General features: G+C 31.5%; 1 protein-coding gene across 2 annotated transcripts in view; it reads right to left on the bottom strand.

Moving 5' to 3' along the window:
- Positions 1–2348, bottom strand: part of LOC143045735 (UPAR/Ly6 domain-containing protein bou-like) — a 53460-nt gene extending 51112 nt beyond the window's left edge. The window contains exons 1-2 of one of the 2 annotated variants that reach the window (XM_076218450.1): positions 2211–2348; positions 1887–2077 (exon numbers count right to left, since the gene is read on the bottom strand). In XM_076218450.1, coding sequence (XP_076074565.1) covers positions 1887–1944 — 58 coding nt within the window. In that variant the 5' untranslated portion in view covers positions 1945–2077; positions 2211–2348. Of the gene's footprint in view, positions 1–1886 lie in introns of both variants that reach the window. The other variant, XM_076218448.1, reaches the window with a different exon arrangement.
- Between the last annotated feature and the right edge of the window lie 11181 nt (positions 2349–13529).

Genomic DNA, 13529 nt, shown 5'->3' with positions numbered 1-13529 from the left:
TAAACGTCGTATTTTCATAGTCACCGGATTTACATAGCAAAGCAATATAATTCGCTTTTAACATTTAAATTCAGCTATTCAACTGTATAAGCAAAGCATGATCAACAAATTTTGTTTGAAAAAAAAAGTTTGCATAATTCAATTGTTTAAAATGAATCATCCTGGGAAAACACATCTAGACCTTTGTCATAAATGGAATATATATATATCAACTAATGATTGGAGTACTGACTAACGATGCATTACAAAAAGGATTATCGAATGTCAATTCACTTCTTAATTATATCAATAAAAATGTTCTAAGATTTGAAATATTGATCTATATCTAACAGTGTGTTGGAGTATGTATTGTATAAAATCAAGAAGATATGGTCTCATTATTCATGCGTCAAAATGAACAGGTACATAAAGAATGTGGCGAAGTTTAACTTGTTTTGTAACAGCAGAATATAGGGGTAAACTATAAGAATCAGCTTGAAACGGCTCCACTCATTAGAATAGCACGAAGCACCCAAAAATATTTTAAAAATTATGGTATAACACAAATTATCGATCTAATAGTTCTTTTAGCTTCTCCAAAATGGTTAAAATCATTTTTTTTAAATATTTTTTTTCAAATTGGTTCATTTGTATGTTTCTGAGTTTAGTATGGCGTTCATTACGCTGAACTAGTATACATTATTGTTCAAGGGCCAGCTAAAGCCGGCCTCTGGGTGTATAATTTTCTCGATGTACTAAAGATCCGTTGAGGCCCTTTAGCTGTTTTCTGCTCTTTGGTGTGGTTGTCTTTGTGAAACATTCCACGTTTCTATTTAACTATTCTAAACATCTTAAACAATAATAGAAAAGCTAGACATTGAGCAATTACAAAATAAAAGTATCGACAGGATGTAGCAGAACCATAACAAGTCTTCATAACTGTATAACAATGCGTGTGTCGCATTAGATCATATTTTGCTGTACGAAAAGCTCACTATATTTCTGTTGTTAAATATATTTTGTAATTTTGAATTATTCTCTGTAATCTTAACTTTTCATGCACTCAATTAATAGCACGATCGTTATCAAAATAAGCAATTAGCTCTTCTCTGCAAATGGCCCTTACTCTTGAATCATTTTGTCTTGAGTATCTTTTCGTATCATTAATTATGAAAAATATGCTAACAACAATCACAAGGATGTTCGAAACAAAATAAAACATAGAAAATAAATACAAATGTATTTATACTTGCAAAAAATTCAAACAACACGTTCTAAATTTCATGCGTTCGAAACGCTTTTCTGGATTTACCTTCAACAGAAACGCTCAAAGCCGAATATTTGAAAGCCAATGATGTATAAGGACCGACGACGTTTAGGTCTATAAAACAAAAAGGACATAAAAAATCTCCAAATCCATCGAAGTCCATTTTTGCCAATAGTACAATTCGAAATAAAGCCGTTCTATAAAGGAACAACGTAGTAAAGTGACTTTCAAAAACATTGTTTTCCTTTAAGCTAGAACTATAAGTTGTGGTAGAGTACACAAATCAAATGTAGTTTTAAAGGTTTTGTTTTGAAGAATCATAACAAAAAAGAACAAAAAAGAAAATGCATACCATGAAGGGAAAAAAATAGTGTTTCGCTATATTGGTTCAACAGTGAAGCACATAATATAAAAACGATACAGATTTGTGAGCATAATGTTAATATTATCTATATTTGAACAACTATAAACAATTATATCTAATTCCAGTGTTAATTCAAATTGGGAAGTTCATAAAACCAAACAAAATCAAACGTGAGACAACTGTCATATTCCTGATATAATTTTCATAATTCTCGATTGGAGGCTCACATTTTCTTTAAAAAGTAGACATTATAATTATATGTTATTAAGAACTTACCAGTGTCATAGAATAAAAATAATAAAATCTGAGCTAAGTAGCAGGAGTAGACTTTCATTCTGCATTGTATAAGTAACGAACAATTATCCAATAGTCATAATACAGTTAGTATGTACTAAACATAGTTCGTAATATTTTTAATCCATATCACTATCATCTAAATTCAGATACCAATTCCAGCACAGCAAGATCTAAAACAACACAAAAATTCAATTTATAGAACAGCATTAAAAACTTGTCACATGACCAGAGACAATCAATCTCAGTTAAGAAATAACCCCGCGTTATTGATCCCTTTCTTGTCTTACTGTATCCACCACTCACCTGAACTGATGTTGCTTTTCACAATTTGCGTTTTATAATCAGAGTTATCGAAATAAATAATAAATCTTATCGAACCGAATCATTCATCAATGATAATTATATAACAATGAATTTGTCAGCTTGGTAACGAGAATATCACGAGACTTCATCAATGCACATTTAATCAATTGCAACCTACTAATAATGGTTGTCGCATGTCCTTAAATAAATTTATTGATATGAGTTCTATGATAATGTAACTTAAATGTCAGTATTTCATTTATTCCTATATCAAAATATCATTTTCGGTAGAAAACAGGCATTAATTTTCTATATATTGAACAATAATTACGTTTGTCAATATTAGCCTGACAGCGGAAAAGTCAACAGGATGAACTTATCTACATGCTTGCATGTTATTATCAAACATTAATCAGAAGCTGAACAAATGAGAATATTATAGAAGTCATTTCAATAGGAGAATCAGCAGGTGCAATGATTAGTTTCTACTTTATATTAAGACATGCCACTATTGTTTGCTTAGAAATGTCACATCGTGTTTAGGTCTGGAATCGCAACATATGATATTATAACAAACATTGCACTAATTATGTGTTTAAAAGGAAAGCACAAAATTAAAAAGTCAAAAATTGATATAAAACAGAGCGTTTATTACGTAATAGTTTGTTTATACAAATATGAAGATGTGGTATGATAGCCAATGAAACAACAAACAGAGACCAAATGACGTAAATTATAGCAACTATAGGTTACCCTACGTCCTTCAAAAGGTATCAAATTAAATACCACATAGCAAGCTATTAAAGGTCACGGCATGACAAAATGCAAAACAAAATTCTTATTTAGCAGTGTAATTATTTTTAAAGGAGTAATTACATTGCTAATTGAAACTAATTTACTCATTACAACAAAAGAGAAAAAACGACAATCAGAAACATAGTCTTAAAAAAACACAGACAACATTTTCGCCAAAACAATCAAACAACAGTCCTCAAAACATTACACACCTTTATTTATTTAAATGTCTTACATGAATCAGGTAACAATGACCTCCGGTAATGTTGACTTTGGCAGGATTTGGCTGTTTTGTGACTGTTTTAATAAGGTAACATAGGTCTCATGAAAAGTTGGCTTTGAAAAATTTTGATGTTCTGTTATGGCAAGAACGTCTTTCAGAAAAAATTACTTTCTGCAGGATTTTACTGTTTTTAAAGGTTACAACGTCCTCCAAAAAGGTTAGCTTTGGTTTAGTTTGACTGTTTTTCTATGTATGTTGGCGTTTGTTTTTGTTGCACGTCAGGGTTCCTGTTCACGATTCCTTTGTTTTCTTCTCATAGTAGATGTTTTAGTTTTTGACCCCGATTTGTTTTCTCTAAATCTATTTATGACTTTTGAACAACGGTAAATTACTGTTGCCTTTATTTGTTAAGATTACAACGTTCTTAATGAAAGTTGACTTTGGTAGGATTTCAAATTTGCAGTTTTATTAAGCACTTTTGTTTTGATGATAACAAATGTTTTATAAATTATAATCACACATATGAAATTGTCTGGGGCGTACCTTATGATTGTTTAACTGCATACAAATGCCAAATTATTCAAAAATATTATGGTTAGCTACTTCCAGGAATAGTTTCCCTTGGCGATATAATAATGGCTTTGAAAGACCTCCAAATTCGTATTTGATGTTTCCTTCAACTTGTTTTAATTCTAGCACCAATTATAAGTCATATGTAGACGAAAAATTAATTCCCCCAAAAACAAGCGGCGAAACTTAGTTTCTCCTGATTGCTAGCTGCAGTCGTCATGCCAGTCGCATAAATCTCCGGTTACAAATACCATTCGATATTATTGTCATAAACGATGAAAGAAGTACTAAACTGGGGTTATTGTTAAACCCATAATTATCTGTTACATAGACATTCCAAAAGGGTTAACCCAATCATGATGGCGTCCTATAACTTTCAAAGAGATGACGTCAGTTTTACCAAGATCAGGTTTTACCATTTGGAAACCCTGGTTCAGTAGTTTCCTTAAAAACAGAAACATTAAATCAGGATTTCCCTATAAATATTACCAACCTATCAAAAGACCATTGTATAACGTTGTAACAATATCCTCAGGTAACGTTGACTTTTGCAGAATTTGGCTCTTTTGTGAATGTTGCAACATCCTCCTGGTAAGTTTGCTTTGGCAGGATGTTATTAGTTTGTTTAGGTTACAACGTTATCATAGTTAGAGTTCATAGTAAACGATATATAGATTTAAGAAGATGTGGTATGAGCGCCAGTGAGACAACTCTCCATTCAAGTCACAGTATATAAAAGTAAACTATTATAGGTCAAGGTAGCAAACAAATGAAACGAGTATTACGTAGTAGTTGTGTGCACATCTAGTCCATCTAGATGTACTTGTAATTTTAGTATCTTCTAATATTCAAATATATTTCATAACCTAAACAGCAGTCAACCTGACTAATAACTTCTTTAATGTAGTTAAGGTTAGGAATTGTGACACAATTCGGTGGCAAATGTTTGGTCCCCACCTTCGCTTATCATTATAGTTGTTGTAAATAAATTTAGAATTACAGTAGAAATAAAATAGCGCCACAAATGGTGGCACAAATTTTGCCAATAACATGTTTTGGTTTTTATTTAAAAAAGAAGCGAACAGAGCTTGCTGCATAGTTAGGTTAAGTGTATATAGTTGTTTCTATAGATCGTCAATGGAGGAGCATAAAATAGGGTTATGAATAAAATAAATAACACATTTATGCGAAGAACAGAGCATTTGTGTAATGTCCAACCCGATGTTGTTTCGGCTATTGTCTAAAATTGATTGCTCATGAATATTGATTAGTTTGATGCGCACGCATTTCTTGCTGATCTTGAACTAATTGAAAATTTTGATCAAAGGATTAATCAATTAATTTTCATTTTATTGATTTCCGCCTCGTCCCCAACCACCTCCTGTTAAACTAATAAAACTCAGGAGAAAGTTTGAGAAAGTTTATGAAAGCATTGTATTTAGAAGACTCATGACATTATGTTACTTTGTTAGCTATTACATCTTGAGTAGAATGTATTTTAGTTTTATATTGTTATAATGTTTATTTTAAATCTGTTTCTTTTATGTTTATGTGAAGGGGCAAATGTTTGGTCCCCACCTTCGCTTATCATTATAGTTGTTGTAAATAAATTTAGAATTACAGTAGAAATAAAAAAGCGCCACAAATGGTGGCACAAATTTTGCCAATAACATGTTTTGGTTTTTATTTAAAAAAGAAGCGAACAGAGCTTGCTGCATAGTTAGGTTAAGTGTATATAGTTGTTTCTATAGATCGTCAATGGAGGAGCATAAAGGTTATAATTAATTGTAAATATGATGCTGCATTATCATTTGACAAAAATAAGTAAAATAGAAACTCAAATTACCGTTATCTAAAGATTATAAGATTGCCACAGTCTTTTCCTTTTTAAACCATCATAGAAGCTTGTGGAAATTAACTTTTAAACCAGACTTCAGATATTGGCAACAATAAACATTGATTCCTTTGAATCGTAGATATATTTTTTGAAATATTATCCCAATTTGCAGCAATTGATAAATTGAAAACAAAGTGTAAGCTTTAAAATGAGAGGCGAAAGATACCATAAAGACATCCAAAAAGTCGAAAATAAACTGATAACGCCATTGCTAAAAAAGAAAAGGACAAACAGACAGATAAGTACACAAAACACAACAAAGAAAACAAAAGACTGATCAACATGAACCCCACTTAATTAAAACTTGGAGTTCTCTCGATCAGGTGCTCTAGGAGGGTAGGCAGATGTTGCATCCGTCTATTTGTTCATGTTAGTACAAACCCGCTAACTGCTCTTCATAAGAGCCAAATGACACAAACAAGTGTGGTTTTTTTTTTTTTTTGTGGTAATATTTGTCTTAAACTTTAATTTCTATTCAGAAAAATTCTACTTTAGAATATATTCTTTATATTGGAGAAGTATATAGTTCCAAATTGAACCTTACAATCACCTTTCTCAATCAGCTATGTCTGAAAGATAAACAATCAGTGGCAAAAATATAACACAGAAAATAAATGTTTCACAAAATTACCAAAGGTTGCTTGTTGACATCTACCAGACGTATCCAGGGGGTAGAAACGTAAATACCAAATGATAACAAATATCCTACTCACAAAATAAACTTACAGTAATTGTTGATACAGATGAACTGCAACATAAACATATAAAACACAACTGTTACCTACAATAACTCTGGCTATAGATATTGATATAACACAATATCTGTTAGCTTTCGTAAATACAAAGTTTACAGTTTGTAAAAGTATCTGTTAGGTTTCTTTCATATAAAGTTTACAGTGTGTAGTACGCATTATCTATACAGAACGTCTTAAAGGATCATTCGAAAGTAAACTGCAACAAAATAACACTGCTTATAGATAGTTAATAGAAAAGAGAGGGATAAGATACGAAAAGGGCAAACAAAAGTCAATTTAAAGAATACCTTACAATACCTAGCAAAAAAAAAATACCATAGCAAAAAAATACGATGAAAGACATGAAAACCTACAAAACTCTTCACAGGAAGCTTATTGAAAAGACTAAGAAACAAGAACAATATTTTTTTGTATAAACTAAAGTAAGAAATATACAATTGAAGAATCAGATACATATATAGACTTCTAGTTGCCGACTTCTACGTCATTGTGGTCTCTAATAGAGAGTTATCCCATAGACAATCATACCACATCTTCTTATTTTTATATTCCATTAAAGATTTAGTTAAGGTTTATGACCCCTTCTGTGGCCATTTGTGTACGAACTTTTCGAACTTCAATTGTATCAAAACTACAGATAAATGTATAATAGAGATAGGCCATTTTGTACATACACCAAGGATAAACTTGATGCAAAGCATTATTATTTACTATGTCATTGCATTTAATAGAAAAAGAGTACTTTGTGGCGAATAAACCAAGATTTTTATAGAAAATCCACAGCCTTTAATACAGAGAATTTTGTTATAAAACTTGAAACATAGATTACTTACTTGCTTTTCTATGATGTGCTAGTGTTTATTTTTTACAAAAAGTTCTAACTAACCTGTAAATTACAAAAAGCCTCGTGCTGAGTCACTAAAGTAGAGCGCACTTTAAAAGGTGTACTCGATTTTGTCCATATTTTTATCTGTTTTTACCAATAACTACATTAATAAATTTGTTTTAAGGAAAATCAATGCTAGCACTGCATGCAATAATCCTATATCTATCAGTTATCAAATTGACAAATATGAGAGTACAAGGATAAAGGCTGTGGATTTTCCATGTTTAGCATTGAATCAACACAAGGGTACATAATTCTCAAAATCTGATTTACAACAGGTAGTCTGAAATGCCAAAAAAAAAAAAAAATCTTTTTGATGAAAATAAATGGATTTCAACTGAGACATCACCGACGGACATAGTATGATATATAGAGAAGGACATATGTCTTTTATCATTAGATGTATGTGTTTATTCGGGCTCTAAATGAATGCGAATGTTAAAACGATGTAAATAAATAAATAAATACATCATAGATATCAGGATTAAATTTTGTATTTAACGCGCGTTTCGTCTACAAAAGACACATCAGTGACGCTCGAATCCAAAAAAGTTTAAAAGGGCCAAATAAAGTACGAAGTTGAAGAGTATTGAGGACCGTAATTCCTACAAGTTTTGTCAAAAACAGCTAAGGTGATATATGCCTGAGGTAGAAAAGCCTTAGTATTACAAATATTTAAAAGTTTTGAAAACAGAAAATTTATAAATATGACCATATCAATGATAATTCATGTCAGTACAGAAGTGCTGACTACTGGGCTGGTGATACCCTCGGGGAATTAAAACTCCACCAGCAGTGGCATCGGTCTAGTGGTCGTATATAAACTCATCATAGATATCAGGATTAAATTTTGTATAAACGCCAGACGCGCGTTTCGTATACAAAAGACTCATCAGTGATTTCAAAGAAACTATAAAACATTTACTAACAATTCGAAAATTGGTATGTTCTGATTTTTCGCTATGCACGTTCTATCTTGCAGTATTGTAAGACAAGATCAGTAGCCAATATATTCGGATAGTGTGATATGTCTTACTGTGGACATCCCTTTAAACTAGCACGTTAACATCCGTCTCAGTGTGTAGTCTGTCTTCATTTCTATACAATAGTGACCAGAAAACATTTAAAATCATATCATCAGTTATCAAAACAAAAATAAACGGTTAGTTTAAATTGAAAGAAGTATAGTCGTTTTGACTGTTAGTTTGTAATTTAAGGGACCAAATCACAACCTCCACTTAAGCAAATTAATAGTATTCAGTTTGATAAGAGTTCTATTGCACGATTTTAAAATTCTCATTCATGGTGTCAAAATAAAATACGTGAAAGTAATTTCAAAATGTGTGTTTTCCATAAGAAAATTCTAGATGATTGACTTACTGACAAAAAATGTCTAGTTATTCCAACATTTAAACATTAGAAAAGGAAAAACACATCACACAAGTTGATGTGTATAGACAATAACATGATTGAGGCGTAGAAGTATCGAATTTAAGTGAATCGTTTTACGGAATTATAATGGTTGAGTTCGAAACACAGGCTGAGCTGATTGTTACAAAGTACAGAAGAGTAATTTTGTTTAAAATTATTTCCAAGCAGCGAACAAACATTCTGGTTTAACGAACATTACATTAATGGACTTATAATGATTATGATATAATATTCTTGAATGTCGAGTTTTACATTTATTCCTATTTCTTAAAAATTCAAAGGTTTGACTTAAATCTCGTTCATCGAAAATGTGAGAATAAAGCAAAACTTTCGACATTTATCAATGTTCACATTTTTTTACTCTATGCATATGACTCGTCTTCACTTTCTCAATAATATGTGTAGATAAATGGCAAATAATGAAAACATATCTATGATTGTCGAAGTCGAAAAAAATAAATTTGTTAAGTGCTACATTGATTCCTAGGCAGTAGCAAATATCATTATGTTGAAAAAGAAAGACAAAAGATACCAGAGGGAATTCAAACTCATAAGTCGAAAATAAACTGACAACGTCAAGGCTAAAACAGGAAAAGACAAACAGACAAACAGACAAACAATACCACACAAAACACAACATAGAAAACTAAAGACTTAGCAACACGACTGGAGGTGATCTCGAGTTGACGCAGATATATTTTAAATGTGGATCATAGAAGATAATTGATCCAACAAATTGTTTGTATTTCGATAGTTACTAAGATGATTTCAGTGTTCTCGTTTTCATATAAAAACAGTAAAAACATCACACAAAATCACTTTCAGATGTATTATCCACTCCATTGCCTATTTTAATGTGTGTGTGGTTTTTTTTTTTTTCATTTACTAAGTCTAAGTCAATTATGCTGCTGGAGGACTAAGAGTCTCTAGCGGTATCATCAGCATGAACAAAATCTAAATTTTCCCGTTGAATAAAACCTAACATTTATACGAATCTTCCTCTTGCAAAGTTGACCTTAGATGTACATTGTATTTGGCTTTTATTTTTCGGTCCCTTTCGGTCATATGCACCAATACGTTTCTAGTTCTTTTACATCCCTGGTTTTCAAATGTTTCTGTTTTAAGATTTCTAATAATTATAAATCAAGAAAAACGCTTTGGACACACAACATTTATATAGTGTTATTTTCATTTAGTTATGTAAAAGCGAATATTTCGCGTATATTTGTTTATACAATTGAACTAAAACTTGTGGATATCACATAGACAACAATACGAGCTAAATGATTTTTCTACTGAAAATTAAAACTGATACACGACAACTCAAAATTAGAATATATAACCAGCACAGTTTTTCAGTTTCCCTCTTATTAACTTAAAAAGGTGTCTCAGTTAAACCAAATAAGCTCTTGCATGCTAAACGATTTTACAAACATTGATATACTATAAAATTGAGAATGGAAATGGGGAATGTGTCAAAGAGACAACAACCCGACCATAGAGCAGACAACAGCAGAAGGTCACCAACAGGTTTTCAATGCAACGAGAAATTCTCGCACCCGGAGGCGTCCTTCAGTTGGCCCCTAAACAAATATATACTAGTTCAGTGATAATGAACACCATACTAAACTAAAAAAACTAGTATCCTTACTTTTTACTGCAACCATGAGGTAAAGGTGAAAAAAACAAACTTATTTCAAGTATTTTCTTCAGTTGTTTGATCATAACTTTGACGCAACATCTCAATATCGTGTAAAATCTGCCAAAGAGAGAATCAAAACTCTTAAGTCGATGAGAAACCGACAAAATAATTGGAAAAAAACACGAAATCGATTGGTCAATAGATTGTTGCCTAGCTTCGAGTAGCCTATATCATGCATGTTCAGACAAATAAAGTTTAACAATAAAAACAATAGATAGGCCATGTAATATATGTCAACATGAATGAAGTCAGGAACAATTTGGAATGACAATGGAATATGCGCGGTATACTGGATAGAGACTGAGTTTTTGCCTTGCAACATGCCACATACAGGCCTCTTACAATATGTGTTGCATGAGTTCTTTTAAACGTGCAGAAAGCATGGCACTCTCTCTACATGAGGCGTCGAAGTTATATCGTCTCAATTCTGACCAGAATTTGCAGAGTTCTTGAACATCCCGTACAGCCAATAAAATCCTCATAAATACCAGAATGACGGTCGAAAGAAGACATAAGTGACCATATCCAACTAAGTTAGACATCACGTGACTTTTGTGACGTATTCTAGCCGCCATTTTGTGTTATATTTCCCCTTATAAAATGCATAGATGCTTCAATAAAGCTTAATTTTCTCATAAACCTGACACGTTTTCTAAGTTTTGCAAATCAATCCTTGATATTTAAACATAGTTCTATCAAACAATGTTGTTCCTAACAGTTTAATTTTTTATTAAAGTCTGTCATTTTAGACTTGTAAAAACATGCACTTTTGTCGTCATTTCTCCGTTGCCTCCATGCTAAATTACCGATACCCATGTCTACTTGTACAACAAATAAAGAAATTCCGTACATAAATATCAAACTTTGCAAATCGATTAAGTATATTTAAACATATATCTGGCGAAGAATACTAATTAAAACAGTTTAATTTCAAGTCAAAGTCTGTCAAACATCGATTAAAAAAAGGGAATTTTTCGGGATTTTTCAAAATGGCGGATGATGTGTATGGAAATGTTGCATCAAATCAAGGATTTGTATAGTAAGACTTCCTAGATTATATTAATATTTTCATGCAGAATCTCTGATGTTTCTGTTCTTTTCTTTGGTGATATTTCGATATGATTGATTTCAAAATTTCTTGATAAAAAAGATTATTTTAAGTGTGACACGGGAACATTCATTTGACAGATATCCAGGATATACTGTTACCAGAAAATAGCTTACAATAAAATTATTTTTTTTTAATTTTTTAAAGGTGTTTTTCTGTATATTTTATCTTTCTTTAGAAATATATTCATATTCATCCCTTTTAGAACAAAAAATCTTCATTGCGTGAAAACTCTCCTAACACAAATATAGTTACAGACCTATTCAGCAGTCATTAGGATAATATTTAAGGAATAACTGTAATATTTTTTTCTGTCTATGAAGAAATAAAATAAAAAAATTGGTGCACACTGAATAACGCGCGTAGCTGGTTATTTAACAGTGTGCTCCACATTTTTTATGTTATTTCGAATAGACAGAAAAAAAATTAGTCATTCCTTATAATTTAATTCTCAATTCCATTTTAAGGATGTTCGCTACTCTGTTTAAAAATAACAAGCTTTTTGAAAGACTGTTATATTGATAGCATATAAATTAAGAAACTAAAAAGTAGAAAAAAATAGAGGGTCCGTGTGCTTGTTTTCAAGATATAAGCCATTGGAAATTTGGCGGAAATAATTTTCTCTAGATTTTTCTTACATTTAACATTGGCACCTTTTTTGTTTCAAAAACGATGAAAAAATAACAAGGATTTTATAAGATTTTGAAATATGGCTTTTTAAACTTTATGTTTTAAAATTATGAACAGAAAAATAGGGGTTAGTGGGCAATTATTTTAATGACAATACATGGATAAAACCAGAGGATTCCGAAAATCTGTCAAAAATTCAAAAAATAGAGGAGCAAACATCCTTAAACCGTAGAAAACCATGAAAAAACGTTGATGACGGTCACATGACTTAATTATGTCTATGGGCAGGGTTGAGTTCAATATCGTAGCCGCTACGTAGCTGCTATCAATATCTATGTAGCAACTAGTATATAGCTCCACGTTCAATAGTCAAAATCTACGTAGCGCTACGTAGCTGCTACGAAATTGAACTCATTGCCAACCCTGATAACAAAATAACGTCAGCAAATCAGAAGACACGTTACATCCAAAATTAAATTATTAATAATTAAACAGTAATGTCTGATAATAAATGTATCGTACGTTGGTCACTACTCCTGTTTACCGCCACAATGCTACAAACGAACCATATATATGTGTCTCATTTATTGTTTAATTAGAAATAATACACGCAAAATGTCCATTCCGATAACCGTTATTGTCAGAGAACGAAAATCTTAACACGTCTTCTGCTGTAAACATATAAATATTAAAACAATTCTACTAATAGTCGACGCAAATCAAATGTCCTTGAAAAGATCTTTGATAGCTTTTTCCATCATCAGCTTTAAACTTCGTACCTCTTTTTTTGCTCTATTAACTTTTTTGTTCGAGCTGGTGGGTCTGTCTGGCATACCAAATTTTAATCCTGGTATCTACATCTATAATGAGTTTATCACTTTATAGGCCACTGTTAGTGGGAAATTTAGAAAGATACAAAGATACTGCGCTACTGAAAATGGAGCTGAAACAACCTTATTTGCTTTCCTCTTGGATAAAATATAGGGCACCTTACTGCTATATCTCATAAAGCAACATCAAACTAATATAAGAAACAAAATAAAACGATACGTTTTGCTCCTTATTAAATTTATTATAAAAACTGTTTATCGTTGCTAGCTAGCTGCAATATAAGTCCTTGGAAAATCTAATGAACGAATAAGAGAGAAAAGCCTGAACTGAAACCATAAACATCTGCAAGACAAGCATCTTACGCCATGCTTGGCCTCGAGCATCACTGAAAAGACATTAATTCTCGAAAAGCACATCTGTGTAGTAAAATTGGTACAGTTAATGTGATTACACAACCTTTTTTGCGATCACAATATCATATAAATGTCAAG

Source organism: Mytilus galloprovincialis, chromosome 9 (genome assembly GCF_965363235.1).
Source record: "Mytilus galloprovincialis chromosome 9, xbMytGall1.hap1.1, whole genome shotgun sequence".
In the NCBI taxonomy this organism is placed as follows: domain Eukaryota; kingdom Metazoa; phylum Mollusca; class Bivalvia; order Mytilida; family Mytilidae; genus Mytilus; species Mytilus galloprovincialis.
Note: the sequence above shows the minus strand (reverse complement) of the source record. Positions and strands in the feature narration are given on the sequence as shown.